The sequence below is a fragment of the Stylophora pistillata genome, chromosome 13, assembly GCF_964205215.1.
Source record: "Stylophora pistillata chromosome 13, jaStyPist1.2, whole genome shotgun sequence".
Taxonomy (NCBI): domain Eukaryota; kingdom Metazoa; phylum Cnidaria; class Anthozoa; order Scleractinia; family Pocilloporidae; genus Stylophora; species Stylophora pistillata.
In genome coordinates this window covers 2337742-2359855 of record NC_142531.1, presented here as the reverse complement: position 1 = coordinate 2359855, position 22114 = coordinate 2337742, and the positions used below count along the sequence as shown (strand labels likewise).

The following is a 22114-nucleotide window of genomic DNA, read 5'->3' as shown; positions in this document are numbered from 1 at the left end:
GTATGTGACATTGCCATGGGGACATGAATAGAATAAACAGGCAATTAAAATCGGTTTTGTTTCTTTGTAGAAAATCTAGTCATTAGATTTCCTTTATAATTTGCATACAACGAGCTTGTAACGATACTCACAAGTTAACACCATTTTGCTAACAATTTAACAGAGAGATCTTTAATTATCCCTTGTTGAAGGTTTATTCGATTTTCTAGAATTTCCTTTGTTTCAAATCAATTTTTTTCAATACTCCAGTTACTTGTTTCCTAAAGTATTTTTGTGCCAAATTTCGTAAAATTCTAATGAATGTTTCTCAAGAAATAGGCATATTTCCGAGAAAGCAATTTTCCATTCAATCGCAATTTTTTTACTTACCACGCATGCGCTGCATTTAACTGGGTTCTTTCGGTAAAGATGAAAAAGTTGAGAATTGCTGGGTTCTTTGCACCGTTGACTTTTCTAACATATCTTTGTAATAAAAGATTAAAGCCCTCAATACGCTGCGCCAACTATAAAGAAAAATAGCACAGATAGTGCGAGTACGTGTTGAATAAAAAAAATGACCACTCTATTGACAGCATGTTAGTTTTTTTGCAATCCTGAGTTGCATCAGCAAAAGCGTAGGCGAAAACTGTGTTTAGCCACCTTAATTACCAAGAGTTGCAGGGTACGTTTTCGGCGTAATTTATGTGGTGTGTCTTTAAGTGTCCTTACAGCAATCAGTATGGACCGCCTACTTGCGCTTACACTGAGTTTAAGATATAGACAAGTCGTGACTTTTAAACGAGTCCAAATTTTCCTCTTCATTTCCTTTGTTCAAAATATAACAAACAGCTTTCTGGAATGCTCGTGTTTTAGTTGTCATCTGCTGGGTATTGGTATTGCTGTGTTTAGCCACCTCAACATTTTGTTACCTAAAAATATACTGGGTGCTAAGAAAGTCACATGTGCGAGTACAGGTGCAGGGCAATCTTCCCTGGACTCAACAGAATAGAGCTTTTCGAATGAACATGGTGAAGTTTAAGAAGTCAGTTTCAGCCGCATTGTGGGTTCACCTCGTTTTGGTAGTATGCTATACACCTTTTACAGTTGTTATATACTTTGCGCTTAAGCCTTTCTCCCGCTGATTCTACGTCAGCTATTGCAAAGTTTGTTGCCATCAGTCTTGTTTATTTCAACTCGTCACTAAATCTTATTGTTTATTGCTGGAGGGTCACAGAAGTAAGAGAGATTGTTAAAAATATGCTGACAAAGTTTTTCTGTATATCACGCTAAATATTCTACGGAAGATCAAAGGGGAGAAGGTTGAATAGGGACACTTCTTGCGCTGTCACTTTGTTTCACAATTTGGCTGCGAAATAAGAAATAAAACTTAAAAAATTGTCATTGTTATCATGAATTTCTGAAATTTTTTTCCTAAAAAAAATTTAACTATCTTTATCTAAAACCAATTTCTCTTGCTTCCATTAAATGAGGTGATATATTTAATATCTCAAGTGTGTGCAATGATTGAGTAACTTTGGCTGAGACATTTATTAATGTTTCCTTCCCTCTAGATCATTTTGACCCTTTGTAAATGCTGGCAGCTAATAACAATGGTGTTTACTTTCACAAAAAGAAGGGTTTTGTCATGTTAGCTCAATGGATAGAGCGCTGGACTGTTGTGCGGGAGGTCGAGGGTTCGAGCCCCGGCCAGACCAACACTCAAGATCTTAAAATAATTGAGAAGAATATGGTACCTTTCTATAACATTAAGAAATGGTTAGATATTCTAGTCTTAGTATATAGATACCGATGAAATACCAGGATTTCTCCTTTTACTAAAAAATCATATCTTCACCGCGCGCAGTGAAGATACTATTTTTATCTTTTACGTGTGAGGATATTGGTGTGGCCATGGTTACTAACATAATTACCCAATTGCTGTTTCGAAAATGAATAAAAAAAGTTGTCTTTTATGTGGAAATTTCATCAGTATCATATAATAAACAGAACATTACATGGCCGCTTGGGGATACGAATTTTATCTTCTCGTGCTGAAAGTATCTTTCCCTCATTCGCTGCGCTCACTCGTGAGAGATACTTTCAGCACTCGAAGATAAAATTCATATCCCCGCGCGGCCATGTAATATCCTCTATTTCTCGGATAGGGACGAATAAATGGAGGTCCCGTCTCCTGCAGGGTTAGGGGTAGGAATTTCCCACGCACGAGATTACTATGTGATGGATGTCTTCCCCTGGGGTTGGATGGGTGGGTTTGTTGGAGCTTAAACCTCGTAGGGGACCCAAGTCCTATTGTTTCAGCTCCAGTACTTGGTACAAATCATTAAATAAATAAATGATTGGTCAAAGTAGTAGTCCGCATAAGCTTCTTCACTCGGAAAACGAGTAACAGGTGACAACTTCTTGCTATTTTGAAAGAGTTAACAGCTAGCGCCATCTTTCTATCCCTCACAGGGTAGAGAAGATATAATTATAACTCTCCTATTTAGTTTTTTAAGTGATAGAACCTTGTTTAAGTTAGTAGGTAGGGTGTACTTTCAGTTTTGACTCAAGATGGGATCGACCTTATGAAAGTTAAGGGTTTCATTTCTGGTACCCCCCCCCCCCCCCCCAGGCTACCAGAAATGAAAAATTAAACCCTGACAATATATTTTGCAATTTTTTTTATATGGAAATAACATTAAACTATATTTAATATTAAGGTATTAAGAAGAAAAACTGTATAGAGTTTTTTTTTTTTTAACGTTGATAAGAAATGAAAGTCGCCGAGTCAGGTTTTAAAACATCTTTTAAAAAGTAACTTTTAACACGAAAAAAACATCCCAGATCATCTCAAACAAAACTTCAAAACTCTCTTATGAGCTAGCCTACATTTTCTTTCTTGACTCGAAGCGTAAAAGTTTGTACACTTTGTTCCAGGGTGGAAAACAGAGTTCTTTTCATCGCTGATTTTTTAATAACTGTGCAAAAATCTTTATTTGTATCATTTATCAATTTCCAACGCGAAAAACGAACAAACTAATTAACTAACAAACTAACAAAATCAATTAAGGTGGCTCGTACCGGTTTTCATCTTTTTGATGGTTTGTAACTTTGAAAGAATACAACAGAAAGACTGACCAAGGCCAGTTGAACACTTTTACGGGGTTGAATTATATAATCATTGGTTATCCAAAAATAGATGTCATTTCGTCACTAGCAGTTTCCATGGCAACGCTTTCATAGGCTTATTCAGACGTATTTTTTAGCTTGTGGCTTAAATAATTCGAAAACTAACCCGGTGACCCCGTGATTTTTTTCAGTGATTGCTTTTGGCATTTGAAAAGGAAAATGCACAAAGGTTTTTAAAAAATTCTGCGAAGCGGAATTTCAGAAAATCTAGAAAAAAGGAAATTTTCACACATCGCAAATTTCCTTCCGTAGAATTTTCCATTTTTTTTCCTGATGATTCCTTTCGACGTTATTATCATATTGGACCAATAAAAAGAAGGGGTCACCGGACTTGTTTTCATGCAATAGCTTTCGTGAGTTTAGCAATTTCCACGCGCGTTCTCGCGCATTTAAAAATCTGGATTCTATAAGATCGACATTTGCTCATGATCTGTTATAGCTACCGCTGACAATTGCGTGTGTTCGCGCGACCGCCTACGATCTGATGTTTACAGACGTTTACCGCTAAGAAAATCATTAAACAGCTGTCAAAGACAGCCTCCCAGGCTCATCTTAAAAATCCTACACACGACTTCAGGCTATATAATATTTCCCTTTAAGTTTCAAAGTCTTCTTCCACTTCAGGTAGATTATCCTTCACTTGAGTTCTTCTTTTTTCGCCGTCGCAAGATTTCATATCGGTTGATTATTTCTTTTAGATGTGAAGTAAAGCAACCTTTACTTCTCCGAAAATCGTCTTTTTATCTTAGTTTCTATCTCCTGCATTCACAGTGCCCGCACAACACATCAAATACACACTCTTAGGTGAACTTCTCACAAAAGTAGAAAAAAATCCTCGCGCCGCCATCTTTGTTGTAAATTTTCGTCTTTTAATCTCGCGCGACATCTCGCGCTTCTTTCCCACGTTTCTCTCGCGTGTGACGCAAGAGTTATCAGTTCCCCGCGCGAGGAAACTAGTACGAGCCGCTTTTGAGGGTATATAGAACGTGTAACCCTCACGTGAAACGAGGGCGGTTGCTAAGCTTCTCGTGACACGCATACTTTGCCGCTCCTTGATCATCACGCCACAGGGGTTTATTTAATCTTTCTTCCGTTCTTCCCTGAAAAGTGATTCGTGTATTGACTTACTTTTGTAAAAACCGGTAACTATATGACCGCTCTAATCGCCCCTGTACGAGCAACAAGGTATTGTATGTTGAATTATTTGGATTTGTCGAAATGAACTGATTCGACAACAGAAAAACTCTAATTTCAATTGCAGTTTTGAGGGCCTCGTATTCTTTGTTTACGATCGAGATGCCGTGAAAAAGGAAGCAGATCCACCTGAAAATGCAATCGTCTACTTCTATCCTCCATCGGTAATGTTTTTGGTTCCCTTTTTTAGTTCTTACGTAAGTTCAATAATTGTCTCGGATTGAGCCGTTTCCAAATACATCCGCATCTCACACTTGAAGGGATTATTCAAGTTTACGCTCTGTTAACATCAGTTTACTCCTTACCGAGTCTAACAATCAGCTTGTTATTGTACTCATTTGCTTCTTTCTTAGCACTTGTCCCGATGCTTTTGGAACCTGAACTTTGTGTCAATTATTTATGTCACATTTGAGTTATTATAAGTATAACTGTTCAATTTATGATAAATCAGAGATCACGTAAATGCAGTGGCATAATGTTATTGCATCTAGATTGAAAGCTTTGGGCTTTCTTCTCATATGAGACACTTGAATTTAGTCTTACAGTCGCTGCCTCCACCTGGGGTGTAGATGGGTATTGGGGAACCTCAGGCTAGACCTCAAACCTAGACCTTTTGATCCAGGGTACAGCTCACCAGCCATCAGGCTACCACAGCTCCAACAAATTTTGTTTAACCGAAGACAAAAGAACTGTCTGGGTAATTCTCTCAGATTTGACAGTCAGAAAACTTGTTCAATAAAACTGCGATGGTTAGCTTTGTGCCTAAGCTGATTTTTATTCCTTTGAAAGGCATCCATTGAAGATCGAGTCTCAGTATGTGGACAACTTGTTGGAATGTCACAATTTATGCATGGCTTTCTTCAAGCCAGACCAGCCCTTTGTAAACTGCAGTCAGAGAAAGTGGCAACTGTTCATTCTGGCAAATACACCCTGGTAATGATTGCAGATAAATTTTATTGATGTTCAATTCAATATACTTGCATAGGGCAATAAAACTGTGTTTATTCAATAACATAATTTAATGATGTGTTTTTTATACATGTAATATGAATGGAGTACCAGTTTGACCATATGTTAGGTAGGTAGCTAGCTCTTATAAACAAGGCACTTTGGAGTTAAGTCTTACAGAGAAATTTTTATTCCATTATTAATAAATTATTCAAAACATCTAGAAACTGAAAGTGTATTTGAAGCAAACTTTGTTTTCTAGCAACTTATATAGAAACATGATAACTCTTCATCCCTAACTCAGCTGTCATATAGTTGCTATGCAAACCTTATGGTGGTATGTACAACTTTGTGTGTACTTTCTTTGGCTCAGAGTTCACAACTTTTATTCCAGGCACTTGGAGGGAGCCTTAATGAGCCTGACTCACTATTGATAACACAACTACAGACACTTCACAGTACCTTCACCTTCTACCATGGTTCATTGGAGCGAATCAGAATGGTCAGTTGAGAAGTACAATACATATATCTTATTAAACAAGCACGAGGGCCGTACTGGGAGAATATTGGCCTGAGGTATTGACAGTACGGACCGAGCACAGCGAGGTCCATACAAAAAAGACCGAGGATTGATATTCTTCCAGTATGGTCCCGAGCAAGCTTGGTTAATAAGAGATTTATTATACAACTGAAGTTCAAAGGGACGTAAGTGCGGTACCATTTGGGACCATTCGGGACAGTGCCTGGTCCAATACTGAGAGAATATTGACCGGCAATAGAGCATTTTGATTGGTTGATTTTAGTTATTGGCCCTCTGACTGCCCGAGTCGTGTAATAATAATAGATCAAAGCCAGTGACTGAATATGCTAATACACTGTGTGTAAATAACTCTTGATCTTGGGTTCACCTTACTTCATAAAATGTAAATTACTATGATATTATAGGATCAACTTGGCAGAACTAGTAGTTGATTTTATCTTCATGCTTGCAATTTCATTATTTGTAATGTAATTGGTGGAATGTTTTAACTTTTTGCAGATGTGTGAGAGTCAAAAGATGTTCCTGACTTGGATGAGTATGATCTGGGACTGTTATTTACATTTTGTCCGTCATTATGGTGATTTCCTACCAGGAGTGTTTGATCCTTTGCCATTTCTTGATCTGCCCAAAGTATGTGTTATGAAGCTTTATTGTGCTTTTGTTGGTGTATTTTGGAAGAAACAGTATCAATTTGAAATGCTTGATTGCAGTGAGGAAAAAGTGTTAACATGAAATCTGAGCTATGGTCACCCTAGATGAAAGTCTTACAATCACTTTCTTTGGTCTGGGAATTTTACTTGATCACAAATTTAGTGTTCACAATATTTTATCTAATCCCATCCAATCCCATTTTTGACCCACCCCAATGCATTTTATCCATTCTTATCCTATCCTGTTTCACCCAATTCCACTCGATCAACATCTATTTTCTTTCAGCTTCTCCTTTCCCACTCATTTCTGTCCCTCCTCATCTCATCTTTTGTCCTCTTATTTTATCTCATTTCATCTCCTTCTACACTGACCATTCACTTTTCAATCATATTCTATGCTCATTCACCCTTTCTCCACTATTTCCATCCCATCCTGTTTAATTCAATCATTTGCCATCTAGTCTCTTCTCATCTCAGCCTATCTCATTCTATTTTGTGCCATCTCATTTTTGCCCACTCATCCCATCCTATACACTCATCTTTTCTCGTCCAGCCTCAAGTAATCTCCCATCCCTTGTCATTGCTTACTATATATTCTCTGATACAATGAATATATGAAGTTCATATACTTTGAACTGCGGTATTAGATACGTAACGGCCTGCTCCCAGTTGGCTTGTTAGCTCAATTGGTAGAGCGCTGCACTAGTATCGCAGAGGTCAGTGGTTCGAATCCCGTACAGGCCTGATTTTTTTTCAGGTCTGATTTTCGCTATTGCATAAATAGCGCTCTCTACTGCGAGGATCATGCATCATACATATATATTCTCGAATCATTCTATTTCATCTATCCCCTCTCAACCCACCCATTCTATTTCATCGAGTCATGTTATGTCTGCTCTCACCCAGTACCCTCCCATCTTACCCCATATTATTTCCTGTTACCCATCCATTTCTCTCCTGTCTATCTTCTGTTTTCACTGTCCCTATTTTTCCTTGGTCCATCCCAGACCCTGTGTTACTCCATAGTCATGTACACTTATTTAGAAAATCCTTTCATCCCAGTATCAAACTCCAAACATCGTTATTCCTTTGTTAAACTGACTTTTTTTTTTGTTGACAGAGAGTTGCAGCCACTTGTTTTACAAAGGCATCATACTTTCTCCAAGCATGCCAACGTAGAAAACATGTTCTTGGAGGGTGCATTCTCTACCGAAACAAGTAAGCATTAATGATATTCAATCCTGTTTGTACCTTCAAACGTCTCATTAGCAAGAAGTACATCATCAAAAGCATTATCAAACAGCTCAACTCCATGTAGAACTATGGCTGTCATTTTGGTTTCGCCGCCCTTAAAGATCCTTTGCCCACCACAAAGCAACTCTCAAATGAGGTGTAAAGCGCAGAAGTATTCATCTGGTGTTGTCCACCTTTGAATTTAGGTCAGCCTCTGAGGTCTGGAAATGAACAATAAATGGACTATCACAAGAGGTGTTTCTCGTAGTAATGGAAAAAGTAATAATCTGTTTTTATAATTCCACACTTAGAAAAATTATATCTAAGTTATGAAATCAGTTAAAGTATTGTTCTGTTATTGTGTATTTTTTCAGGATCTTGTGCAGTCAGTTGGAGCCATCCATAACAGAGAGGCTTCTTCTTCTTAAGCCTTATCAAAGTCATGTAAGCAACAGAATAAGGACATTTCCGAACACTGTAAAAATAGTTTAAAATACGACACACAGCGAAGCATTTTTGAGAAGTTGCCAAGGCTTTGGACGTTTGCTCAGACACTGTCTCTCACCTGTGATGTCTTCCCAATGGAAACGAAACTAAACGAAGAAGGAGAAAAGTAACCGTCTGCCCTTATGCTAATCAATTTCCTAAACATCCTGGGTTTTTACTTCCTTTGCTAGAACTTACTTTAAACTTTTTTGTGCACTTTTAGTCATGACGGTGATATTTCTTTTCCTTTTTCGTTCTTTCATTAATTTATACTCAATGTTATATTTATTGTGTGTAATTTAGTGGTCGAATGATATATTTATTTCTTAATATTATCATTACTTTTTTATATTTGATACAGCATCCTTCAAGGCCCGTTAAAACTGGTGAGCTTTATTTGTATTAATCTGCTTAGAACCAAAGTAAGTGTCAGGAAACAGCTGCCCTGACAAGGCATCTCGCTTTCTCCTTACTTTGTTTTGGTTTGACAACTAGCTCTGGGACCGTTTTCTACGACTTCGTGAGTAGGTGGTGGGAATGGATATTTTACATTTGACGCTGAGGTTATTTTTTTTCTAGAATGTTCTCTCCCGTTTGGTGTTCGTATCCTGAATGCGTTCCTCACTTTGTCTGAATACCTAAACCTTTACGATGCTTTGGCCCAATCTGCGTATAGACAGCCGCCTTCGAGACAATCGTCTAAGACATTTCCAGATGTATACACGACAGTCTCCTCGGCTACTGTAAGGGATTCGTCCTACCGGCGGAAAAGTAATGCAAATGATAGTAAGCACTTTAACGACAGCTTGACTCGACTCTCTAGTGATCTTCGTGCAAAGTCAAATGGGGGATTAGATTTTGGATCTCCAGGAAGAGAAAGAAATTCTACAACAAAAGATCTCGCTTCTGGTACACCTCTCAAGACAACTAAGAGCCCTAATGGCGATTCTCGAGTTGCAGATCATGAAGACTCTACTCACCAACTGCTTAAAAACGAGTCAAGTGAAACGCTTGTGGTGCAGACGAACCTTGTGGTGGAGTCTGATGAAACTGCACCAGCGAACGAACAAGGTCGCGGTACCATTGTGGCAACTGTGGAAGAAAGATGTAAAACTGCAAATGAAAGTGAGAGAAACAATGAAAATGTGACCTCTACCTCAGCTGAGAAAAGGGCCGAGAAAGACGGCGCAGACTCGGAAGGTGGGAGAGCTGGGATTGAATTTGGAGCGACAAGTTCTGTCTCGGTTTTTGACAGCAGTTCTTTTGAAAGTTCGTTATCTACCGATACTAGCGTAGTTATGGAAACCGTTGATGTGGTTGGGTTAAATGTCATTGAAAATCTCAATTTACAATGCGAGACGCAACAGTATGGGGAAGAAAAGCGCACAGAGATGCCCTGTAATGCCTCATCCGGAAGTGGAAAAGTAGTTGACTGTTCCAGTTTGCCGTGTGAAAGGCAGCAACATGAAGAGGAAACAGACCAAAGAGTGCTCTGTAGTTCATCGTCTTCGTGTGAACGATCGAGTTACTGTTCAATTAAGTCTTTTTCCAGTCACGAGGTAGAAATGTGTAAGTTAATTTTGGACGATCTCATAACTCAGGCTGTAGACATAGCTCATCAGAAGAATTCCCAGATGAAAAATAAGGGTGATAAAAACGTTACGAATCGCGTTGCGTGTTGCCAGGCGTGCTTTGCGTTACAAAAATCAAGTGATATGTCGTGTGGTAACTCTTTTTGTCAATCTGGACGTAAATGCGGTGCGGATAAATCCAGCAAAACTCTCACAAATGAGAATTCTTGTTCTGGGGAACAAACGTTGGGGAAGCTCTCAGTCGCTAATCCTCCAGTTATTTTAGAAACAAATCTTCCCTTATCTGATCATAGTGTCTGCAACGAAGGAAAGGACAGTAGGCTATCATATGCTGCAGATGTCGCTGAAAAGTCGGATCCGTCTGATTTAAGCCTCAACAAAGGAAACAGCTTGAGAAGCGATTTAATCAAGACCCCGATAGTATGCGATTCGTTTCCAATTCGTAATCTCAACATGGGACCTGAGAAATTTTTGGATAAGTCGCTTGCGTGCTTGAATACCAGTATTGCAAAAGATACGCGAGATTCGTTGGCCAGTGTGGAGAACAACGCGTCTCAACATGCTAATTCAGTTGATAAAGGTGTTGCGTCTGACGGACTCGCTCTGGTGTCCGAGGGAATTCATTCTGTACCACCCATTGACATAGTTGAACATGATTCTGGGATTTTTGTCACAAATGGCCTAGAAGGGACATACGTGACTGATGACACCGACTTACCACCGATTGACCTTGCTCTTGAAGAAATGGAGGATGAGGAATCGCCTGAATGGTTTGAACCGCCTTTGGGTGACGCGCCCTCCTCCACAAGTAGGGAAAGGGAAGAGTTACTGCTGTACGAAGAAGGAGGAGATGACATGAATCAAGTAAGTGCTTTAGGAACTTTGTTTTTCATCATTTTCCACGTCGTTTCCATTCTTTCAAAAGATTCATGAAGGACCCACTTTAAAGTTAGTCAAACTCATTATATGCCTGGTTCTGTGGTCAGCTATGAGATTGCATGATCGCGTGCACGTGCGCTTTCACTCGTCACTTGAACGCGCACGTGCATTCTTATTAGGGATCTTTAGCATCGCGTTTACTGCAAACGGCAAACGGCTGCTAGCGGTTTGAGGTTCCCATTTGCCGTCGTCACCAAAATTGAATTTACCATGGCGTTGACGTCTTTTGGCGAGAAAAGCCTACCTTTTAACAGCCTTTTTATCTTCTTCAAGGTATTTTGAGATAAGGCCATTCATCCTTTTTCTACAAGCTCGCCCTGAGAGCACGACGGGTTTTTTTGTCTTCCGAAAAAATAGGGGAAAAAACCCTCAGAATTTCCTTATAATCAGCGGGACATTTTGGCCTTCGCTGGGCCAACCTCGGTCGCCAGCATCACCTCTTGGCAAGTGTTTGGCTATCTAAAAGGCATTTTCTAGAAATGGAAGAAGGCATACATTGATACAGAACACCATAACTGTGCTTCTTTGCATGCACATGTTTAGGAACTTCGAGCCGCCATTTTGTTTTCAAGTTCTTTCGCCACTCGGCTTTCTTCCATGCAAAATACATTGTTTTCTTAATCACAAAAAACCACATTTGGATCCATAAATGGTAGAAAATTCTTACGAAAAGTGTCAAACGTAAGTTGGTTTCGTTAAGTGGCCAAAAAACCTTCCCGTAAGTCTTACGGCTGGAGCGCCTTCTTCCCGTCGAAACTGGAACCGCAAACTTCAAACGTGACGGCAAAGCGGTGGTCACGTGACCTCCTCATGTTCGCCGTTTGCCGTAAACGTGATGCTAAAGTTCCCTATTATTTCATCATCGACCCGTCCCCAATTCGTCCCTAATAAGCCCTCATGATCGCGCGCGCGCACGCTCATTGTTTCGTCACTGACCAGCTCACATCAACGCGCGCTAGCATTCACATTCATTCGTCACTTACCTGTTTAAGCATATGCGCGCGCATCTGCACCCCTTAGTCACTTACTGGCGCTCAGGAGCGCGTGTGCACACGCTCATTCATTTCTCACTGGTCCGATAAACACACGCGTGTGCATTCGCACCCACGCGTCTCTATCCAGTTGACCTGACAGCGTGTGCGCCAGCACGTTACTGAAAAACTCTCATGATCTTACGCTCAGACGCTCATTTTGTCGTCTTTGACCTGCTCGAATAAATGCGCGTGTGCATTCGCATTCATTCGTAATAATTTAGATCAGATAAACGCGCGCGCACTAACACCTTCAACGGTGCATCCCGCTCTCAACTTGAGCACACACATAACGTTCTCCTAGAAAATAGGAAATGAGTTAGTTACAGATTCAGTTTTAGATATCGCCCAGTTTCCAGACTTGCCACGTGAAGTTTGGAAAGCTATTAAAAGAAAGACCAAAATGAATATAATACTTTTTAACCGTTTTTTCCGTGCTCTGATTTGATAGGTTGAAGGCTTAACTCATGTGAATCTGTATGTACAAGCCCACTCTAAAGTTGTCCTCATTCTCCTGGTCGAGGAGGGTTTGAACAATGACTGTAACAGCATCAAGGCTTTGGTGAGGATGTGGATAAACCACACCATTTTTTTTTATTTGTCGCCACAGTCATCGGAATCTCTCTGGTAAACATAACCTTAACTAGTTATTTGACTGTTTACAGTGGGAAACGTCACTGAATCAACTTGGTGAACTGGAGTTTCTGGTCAAACAATCTTTGGGTGATGAATCAGTTCCCGTAAGTAGAGATCAGCACATACATTGTTCAGAACCTGTAGACGTTAATTACTCCAGCCTTCTGTGAATGTTTTACTATCTCCAAATGATTCCAATAAGTAGCGAGAACCTTTTAAGTCAAATGTTGTGAGCATGAAATTTCCAAAAAGGCTTGTTTGAGGTTTCTGATTTTTATAACTATCTACCAAAGGACTGAAGTAAATAAAGAGCTCAATTCAAGCAAAGAGCTGTTAACGTAGAAGTGTGAAAGATTTGGTTGTAGTTTCTAATGATGTGTTATCATATACAGGTACAGTCTGACGAATATAGTTTCCTTTTGTATGACAGCTTTGAGAGAAACATGAAAGGTAATGTACAGAAAACTTTTCATGAAAATGAGAAGCCGCATGTTTTCAATTTTATACATCGCTTGAGACATTTTAAGAACTGCATCGCAAGACTTCAAAACGTACAGATAAAATTCACTTTGCAACCCTACGAATGTTGCTCTTTCTAATTCAAATGGATAACTTACAGATAATGTAGAAGCCAAAATCTTTACTTCACTGTTTATGCATCCGAAAAAATGTGATCCTATTAGCGTTAATAGAACCCTCATCAGTAGCACTCTGAAACATCCACATGCCTTTGTTTCATTCATTTAATTTAAATTTAATCATTTTCTATTGGGCGGTTTCTTTCATCTAAAAGTAATTTGCACATAATATAATGAACAGTTTGACGTAGGGTTTCTCAGGGGCTATTTATGTACGTTTTTCTTCTGTATCATGTTTTTTTAGGCAACCTTGATGAGCTTGTATATCAAGTGGACCATTCGTTCTGCGAGACGACCAAACTATTACACGAGCAATTTGAAAATTGTCCAACCTTGAAGGATGTTACTCTTAGGTACTAGATCGACAAAACAGCGCATAACAGACCTTATTACACGACTCGGGCAGTCAGAGGGCCAATAACTAAATTCAACCGATCAAAATGCTCTATTGCCGGTCCAATATTCTCTCAGTATTGGACTGGGCATTGTCCCGAATGGTCCCGAATGATACCGCACTTGTGTCCCTTTAAACTTCAGTCGTATAATAAATCTCTTATTAACCAAGCTTGCTCGGGACCGTACTGGAAGAATATCGGCCCTCGGTCTTTTTTGTACGGACCTCGCTGCGCTCGGTCCGTACTGTCAAGACCTCGGGCCGATATTCTCCCAGTACGGCCCTCGCGCTTGGTTAATAAGATATATTTAATGTGTACATATTAGTTGAGTTAGAAGACGGAATAGGCGAGGTGGTGTTTCACAGCACTTGCTGTCATGCACACATCAGAGTTTTCCCTTGTTTTAGTACTGTTAAAAGTTACCCTTTAACCCCCGAGACCTGATTTGGAATTCTCTCTCTGGCTGCTATTCAATTACTTCAAAAAATAATATTATCTTAAGAAAACAGCCCTAGCTGATAGGTTTGTGAATTTTAAACTCCGATTAACTGGACTTGTATTTTTGTATTGAAAGATATTAAGTCAATCACTTCCGAGAGCAGATAGGTTAAAATACTTCCCGGGCTCAGGTGACCGCACCCCCTTCCTAGAACCTCGACCGCCTCCCAAAGCTTGTTCGCCGCCATGCATTTGTGCTTGTGGGCGACAAGAGTGTGTTAGTTAGTGTAGGTACCTCGTGGCGGCGACAAAATCGACGTTAAAAGTTGACCTATATATATTATTTGCTCCCATGTAGGAACCGGTTGTCAACGATATATGGTAAACGTAACCTGGGACGAGGCGCGTACTTCCATTTGAAGGGCTCAAACAGAACTGGACATACAATCCCGTTCCCTCGTGACCCGATTTGCCAAGTTGAAAGAAGGGCCTCGAAAATCCTTCACAAAGAGCACGGAGTGAACGTTTTCTAAAGACGAGGATCTTTACTGTGATTGGCAGTGAATTGATCAATCGGTCATCTATCGATTAAATCTTAAGTGTGTCAGCTTTTTGGTCACTTACCTGTAATAGGAAGACACCTGCCTGAAAAGCCAGGCTTTTGTTTGCCTCCCTTCCTTCTTTCATTTCTTAAGAACGAGGCTGACTCATTTCTGGGATTCGAAGATAAGCGAAACCTGTCGTTGTTCCTGCTACTTGCAACAACGCTCGTTTCAGTTAAAACTTACGATTAATCATTGATACGTTTTTGAGAAAACTCGTAGTCAAACAATTTTTTAGCTTTGAATGCGATTGAAAATTTCCACTCCGTAACTCTCAGAAAGGGATTAATGGACTGTGGAAATTTGTCTGCAATTACACTGGTTCTTAGGCTCTGAATGAGCTCTTCCATTTTAAATCTTTTTTTTTTTTTTTCTGTAGAACTCTGAACTCTGGGTGAGAGTGAGCCAAATGAAACTAAGCTTCAACGTCAAAGCTAAGGATAACTCTGCGGAACGCTTTGGCTACGACAGATGAAATCAAAATGAAGGGAGTAGGAATAATTCTCAATTGAGCGAGTAAATAAGCACGCAGCAAAATCTTTGGAAACTGAGCTTTTTGCTCTCGGGTGATTTTTACTTTAGTTAGGAAAACAGTAAACAGCCAGAGCAAGTGAAACTTAATTAACAAATGAGAAATCAAAGCAAATTTAGAGTGAAAAAAAAGGTTATACCTTAACTGGGTCACATAGTGAAATTGTACGATTCGGTTATCAGAAGAGTTTACACAATTTATCTACAGACACTGTTCTTTCGGATCAGTAAAAACGGCAGCGGCTCATGTAATTGAAATTTTGTTTGAAAAAGGTCATTAGTTGGTGCTTTTCGTTTACCGCGAGCGCTGAATAGGTTTTAGCGCAGACCAGTTGATATGCTAACACCCATTCCTTGTTTAAAATTTTTGTGAAGGAACTAATATGAGAAAGAAAAGCGGACATAACATTGTAAGTGTATTCGCAATTATATGAAAGGAATACGCTGTTTTCTTAACTTTGCCCATCCGTCTGGAAGAATACTTAGTTACGACACAACATTTTCTATTGTTATTATAACAGGGTGAAAACATATGTACCAAAACTCAACAAAGAGTCGGTGAAAAAAAAGTGTGCTCACTTTTTTAATGATCACATGATGCCATAGCTGGCCGTTTTCTCTGAGGTATTCTTGATATACTGATATATACTGATTGAAGCAAATAATTTATCAGGAAATTAATAAAAAAGGCAAAAAAGAGTCTATCATGCAGTGGTTCGCCAGAGGCGTATTAGACACATATTTAGACGATACCACAAGTGTGGGATCGTTTGGGGATGCATATCGGTTCTCCCCCATCATAGCTTCAGCACTGCACTGATGAGGCCCAGAAGGCCGAAACAGTGTAAAGTCGGTCGGCCTTTTGGCTAAGTTCGAGCGTAATATCTGTTCTTAGTCCGAAAGGCAGACTAGTCCGTTTTTTTCTGAGTGTTTGAGGCCAATTTCGAGACAACTTAACGCCAGACGGTTTTCGTGTTTCTCACAGCAAAGAAGGAATGAGTACGGCGGTTTGTGCGTTCTGTTTTGCGTGTTTTTTCTGGCAAACACATGGCGCTCAGCCGTCCCAGGCCGGTTTTCGCACACAGGCGAACAGTACGATTAATCATCGATGACTCTATGGAACTTGATTCTATCAACATCGCAAAATCCCTGCCTGATTTTGCGAAACGTATTACCGGCATAGTGCCCCAATTCGGAGGAAAATGCTTCGATATAACCTTAGATGACGCAGAATGTGCGGCAGAACTTGCGAATACTGGCTTCGATTATGGAGATGAGCGAAAGCAACCACGCTTGTTGGGCGCGAAATCGATTCACGTCTCGATTTTCGTCGCATTGGAATTCCCTGACGACGATTTAATTCAACTCCTCAACACCTATGGCACGCTTGCATCGCCGAAATTACGACGACTTCACTACCCTGAAGAAGGATTTACACACACTGAAAACGGCATACGTGTCGCACAATTCACTAACATCACGAGGGACATTCCAAAACGGTTAGTGATCGGTGGTGTTGAAATTGGCTTTAAATATGCTGGACAGCCTAGCACGTGCTATCGTTGCCAGTCCACAGAGCACGTAGTAAAAAACTGTCCCAGAAGGCGCCGGGTACAACCAGCCCCTCCACCCCCACAACCACCGCCAGAGTCCCCTCCAGAGGACCCCAGTGAGTCCGCTTTGCTGGACGAAATCGCCGCAGCCCCACGGGACTGGGGCTCAGAGGAGACTCAGAACCTTTTCTCAAGCCATCCTTCGACCTACGCAGAAGCTGTCACCTCTAACGAGCAAGACACTACGGACACCACCCCGTTACCCGCCCCGCGCCGAAAACGAGACGCTCCCCACCCTGTAGAAAGCAGCGACGAGGAGAGTGTTCCGGCCAAGCAATTCATCCCCACGCCCTCTACTGCCGCCACAGGGGAAACTTCAAATGACCCGTCCTCGAGCGCGAGCGACACCGCCCCTGACCAGCCCACCCCTCAGGAAAACACCACGCTCTCGGAACCCTCGGGACAGGAACTCACTCACTTTCTAAACGCCCTGGCCCGTCAAGGAACTCACAGACAAGCATTTATGAAAGCGGCGCCGGCCGCTTTTTTCTACAAGTGCCAAGGCTACTACTGTTACCACCAACACGGTGATCACACAAAACAACGAGGTCGCCAGCTAAAAGTTTCCAACGCCACGCAACAACAATGGCAAGGGCTTACTGGAACTGTGCAAGCTGACGCTTTTGCGAGGCTTCTCGAATTTTTCCAAGTCGCCCAGGCAGACTACAAACTTTTCCTGAACGCTTAGTTTGTAATGACTTGTTCGCTTTCAACTTCATTTTTCCGTTTCCTTTAATTATGGCGGTGTCTATTTGCTCACTCAATGTAAACGGCATCGCCGAATTTCCCAAGCGGGACAAAGTTTTTAATCATCTCAAACGGCAGAATTTTGACATCTATCTCCTTCGGGAGACACATTTACCGGATGTCACGAAAGGTAAGCTGTGGGAGAAACACTCGGGCGGTCACGCATGCTGGTCTCCAGGCACAACGCGATCGGGCGGAGTGGGCTTGCTTATCCACCCCCGGAGCACAGTTAAAATGGAAAATTTTTCTATCGACACAGCGGGCCGGGTTGTCACTGCGAAAATCAAAGCAGACACCCGTTCTTTTCAAGTTCTCAATATTTACGCTCCAAATCAACCTTCTCAACGCGTCACGTTCTTCGCGAATTTGTGGCGTTACGTCATGCACAATACAGAAATAATTATCGCAGGCGATTTCAATTGTGTTCCAGACATCCGGTTGGATAAATGGGGAGGCGATGACAGCTTGGGGGATAAGGGAATTCCAGATTTGTATGCATTGACGGACCAACTTGCCCTCGAGGATGTCTTTCGCGCCAAAAACCCCACTAGTCGTTTATCTACCTGGTTTAACGGCCCACATTCGGTCGGTTGTCGGCTAGATCGGTTGTATACTCCTCGCGCGTGGAGATGAGTAGTGCGTGCGCACAAAAGCGACATTTTCCCGTACTCAGACCACCACCAAGTGTCAATTAACGTACAATTAGGGAATTCAAATCCCCAAGGCCGAGGCATTTGGAAATTTAACACGCGGCTACTAAAATCAGACGAGTTCTGCGCCGAAGTGGAAACTTTTTGGCCTCACTGGCAATCTCAAAAGCCCCTCTTCACCGACCCCCGGGTTTGGTGGGATGCGGGCAAACTACAACTGAAAGAGATTGCCATATCTCATAGCGTGACCGCCGCTAACACTCCCAGGCGCGAGCGAGCCGCTCTTGATCGGGAATTTCGTAACTTGTCGTCACAGGCAGACTCGAACAGTGCCGCTCACTGTCAGAAACTGCTCGAGATCAATGATCGCTTGAGAGCTCTGGATGACGAAGCCATCTCAGGGTGTATTCTCCGCAGCAAAGAGGAATGGACCGAGCTGGGAGAGAAACCGACGCGGTATTTTTTTCAGCTCGAAAAATCCCGCCAGTCACGTAACGCAATTCACGAATTGCGCGTGACCCCCCAAACCACGGTTAAAAATTCCCGGGGCATTCTCGGAGAATGCAGAGCCTTCTATAAGGAACTCTACACTGAGGAACCCGTCGACCCAGCGAGTCAAGACTGGCTCCTGGAACAATTAGATTCCACTTTGTCATCCGAAGAACAAAAACTCTGCGAAGGCAGCTGACCCTTGACGAGTGTCACGCTGCGCTTTTACAAATGGAATCGGGTAGATCGCCGGGAGCGGACGGCTTTCAAGCCGAATTTTACTCCCGCTTTTGGGGGTCCATTGGGGGTGACCTCGTGGAGACGCTCAACTTTTCTTTCCGCGAGGGTTTTCTCTCAGCCACGCAACGCCAGGGCATCCTACGCCTGCTCTGCAAGAAAGACGACCCACTGTCGCTTAAGAATTGGCGCCCGATCTCGCTGCTGAACCTGGATTATAAGGTTGCGACAAAGGCCTTGTCCCACCGTATGAGAAAGGTTTTACCAAATATCCTCAGTGAAGGTCAAACTTGCGGCGTTCCTGGACGCAGCATTTTCGAAAACCTGTTCCTCTTGCGCGATACGATCGACTTCGCGGGGCACAAAAAGCTCTCAGCTACTGTTATCAGCCTCGACCAGGAGAAGGCTTTCGATCGCGTCAATCACAAATTCCTGCAACGCGTTCTCGAGCGCTTTAACTTCGGGCCCGACTTTCGCCGTTGGGTGCAGGTGATTTACACGGACATTACCTCACGGGTGATTAACAACGGCTGGCTTTCCTCGTCCTTCCCCCTCCAGCGGGGGGTTAGACAAGGTTGCCCGCTATCCCCACTATTATACTGCCTCATCGTGGAAACCCTGGGGCAGGCAATCCGCCGCGATCCCAAAATAGAAGGCATCCCCATTCCGGGCTCCACTACTAAAACCTGCAAAGTGTCTCAGTACGCTGATGACACAACACTAATACTGGCTAACGAATTTTCTATAACCCGCGCTTTTAACCTAATTAACACCTTCGAGCGAGGCTCCGGCTCACGCCTTAATCCCAAGAAGACCGAAGGCGTATGGATAGGCTCCCAGGCCGGAAGAACCACAGGCCCCGTTAATATCGCATGGGTAGCCGATAAGCTTAAAATCCTCGGGGTCTACTTGGGTAACGCTAACACAGAACAGGCTAACTGGGAGACTCGGGTTAAAAAACTCGAAAACCGTCTTAACCTCTGGCGCACTAGGACCCTGTCCCTAAAAGGAAAATCTATGCTCATTAACACGCTTGGAGCTTCGGGACTTTGGTACACTGCGACAGTGGTCACAATGCCTGACTGGGTTCACACCCGCATCACCAAGGCCATTTGGGAGTTCCTGTGGAACGGAAAAACAGAACTTGTTAAACGCGAGGTCTGTCGATTACCATGGCAACAAGGAGGTTTGTCCGTTGTACATCCCTGGAAAAATCGCGAGCCCTTAAACTCCGGTGGATTCCCCCGGTGGGCGACGCGACTTACGCGGCCAAATGGGTCTTTTTTGCGCGATATTGGGTCGGCTTTCCGCTGAGCCGCAGAATTAAAAGTTGGGCGTTTCTCCGCTCCAACGACGTTCCCAAGTATCTAGGGGATGAACAACCCCCTTATTTACCGCGCCGCCCTGACAACAGTCGACCGGGTGGGGGTGAATTTCGATTCCCTCCCCGACCTCACGGTGAGAACCTTTTACTCAAGGCTAACACCCCCTCCTCCCCAGCGGCTCCCTTGCGTCGAACAGTGGGAGCGACAGTTGGGCTGTAAACTCACTTGGCAAAATGTCTGGCAGGAAATCTTCGGTGCTGGTCTGAGTACCAATTGGGAAAGCGAAATAGCGTGGCGGATCGCTCACGGTGTGGTCAAAACAAGGGCCTATCTCAAGTCATGGCGCCAGTTCGCCGTGATCGATCAATGCGCGGGATGTGGCGAGCGGGAAGCGATCTCTCATGCTTTCTGCTCGTGCCGCCTCGTGTCTCCTGTGTGGAGCTGGATGTCAAATCTGATAAATCAGTTTTATGATCAACCTCTTTTACTTTCCGAATCTATTATTTTATTACGCCAAGGGCTGCCCCAAGGCTCCTCTTGGGCGCATTCAAAGGCCATCACCTCCTTTCTAATAAAACTCACCTTAAATGAGCTGTGGGCCGCCCGGAACCTCGACACTTTCGAATCTAAACGGCCATCCGCTCAAACCATTATCTCTAAAATTAAGACCCGCATTCGCCAACGCATAACAGCCGCCTTTCACATTGCACCTCGCGCCATCTTTACCACATTCTGGGCTTACCGGAATGTCCTGTGCTCCTTCACGAATCAGCAACTTATAATAAAGATTTAAACCCCCCCCCCCCAACTACCCCCTTCGTCGGATCTCCTTAATTGATGCACTGTGCAGAAGCTCCCCCCCCCATCTGTAAATAGTGTAAAGAATATGAAACCTTTCCTGAACGACTACCAGTTACGCCTTTAATGTAATCCAACTCGTCCACAAGCTACGAGCAATGAACCCCTAGTAATGCATTAGTTCCCCAATGCGCCGCACCGCACAGCGGTATTCACCTTCAGATGTTTTGTTATTTACTATCAAATGTAATTTCCCCTGATTTTTTGTGATCCCAATCACCGTATCTAAATTATCCAATAATTATAGTCAACCATTGTAAGTAATCAACTACCTCTGTAAATAAAACATTGATTTAAAAAAAAAAAAGTACTGTCTGCAGTACATCAGTTATATATATAGATATATAACTGATGAAGGTCTCGGACCGAAACGTTTTTTATTAAACTTTTTAGACTTTTTATTGAGTATATGTCTTCCTTCGCTCGAAGTTGTCCGTCCTCGTGTGCCAAATTACTTCTCCTATATATATATACATATATATATATAAGCGAAATAGGCAACGTAGGATCCATGACAGTGCTCGACAAAGAAGGAGCGATTACAGTAGCAAATGGACTACTCAAGTATATATATATTTATTAAAAACTAGATCATTGGATAATGCAATTCAAGACTTTTTATTGGCTTAGCCATTATGGTATATCAGCCAATATACCATAATCTACAAATATGGCAAGCGTACGTGTCAGCTTAAAATTAAAAGGGAGCTAAAAATTTAATAATTTAATTTCACGTTTTTAATAAAACAATTATTCCACTCGAGCTTGTTGGATACGAGATGATTATAGCCAACGAGGCGCTACGCGCCTCGTTGGCTATTTATCATCTCATATCCAACGCGCGCTCGTGGAATAATTGTTAAATATATATATATATATAACAACAAGTTGATCTGCAGAACTGTTTTCAGAGTGCTCAATAGTGAAGTAGAGCGTGTTATAATTGAGAACGGGATGGTCCACTGAAGATTTGGCTTGGCATTTATTACTATTTAGTTTCGTACCACACAGCCTGTGTGGCACTCGTCGGCATTTGGCAATTTTATCCGACGAGTGCCACACAGACTGTGTGGTACGAAACTAAATAGTAATAAATGCCAAGCCAAATCTTCAGTAGACCATCCCGTTCTCAATTATATATATATATATATATATATATATATATATATATAT

The 22114-nt window shown here is 42.1% G+C and overlaps 1 protein-coding gene across 2 annotated transcripts; it reads left to right on the top strand.

The window, feature by feature from the left end:
- The first annotated feature begins 4196 nt into the window (after positions 1-4196).
- LOC111345190 (uncharacterized) lies at positions 4197-14562 on the top strand. 2 transcript variants are annotated; one of them, XM_022952463.2, is made up of 14 exons: positions 4197-4353; positions 4430-4526; positions 5152-5295; positions 5705-5812; positions 6350-6481; positions 7622-7719; positions 8109-8178; positions 8582-8606; positions 8800-10676; positions 12234-12344; positions 12448-12522; positions 12811-12868; positions 13301-13409; positions 14248-14562. In XM_022952463.2, the coding sequence occupies exons 1-14, from the start codon at positions 4319-4321 to the stop codon at positions 14420-14422; spliced, it is 3114 nt and encodes a 1037-aa protein (XP_022808198.2). In that variant the 5' UTR covers positions 4197-4318; the 3' UTR covers positions 14423-14562. The 2 variants fall into 2 exon arrangements, with proteins under 2 accessions (XP_022808198.2, XP_022808203.2); XM_022952468.2 differs by lacking the exons at positions 4197-4353; positions 4430-4526 and adding an exon at positions 4927-5059.
- Positions 14563-22114: the final 7552 nt, after the last annotated feature.

What these genes read in the sequence shown, in the direction of transcription:
- LOC111345190 (XM_022952463.2), top strand. Translation starts at nt 4,319, where the DNA reads ATGACCGCTCTAATCGCCCCTGTACGAGCAACAAG. An exon ending in CATTGGAGCGAATCAGAATG is followed by an intron (nt 5,813 to 6,349) that starts GTCAGTTGAGAA and finishes AACTTTTTGCAG; the next exon opens with ATGTGTGAGAGTCAAAAGAT. An exon ending in TTAAGCCTTATCAAAGTCAT is followed by an intron (nt 8,179 to 8,581) that starts GTAAGCAACAGA and finishes TATTTGATACAG; the next exon opens with CATCCTTCAAGGCCCGTTAA.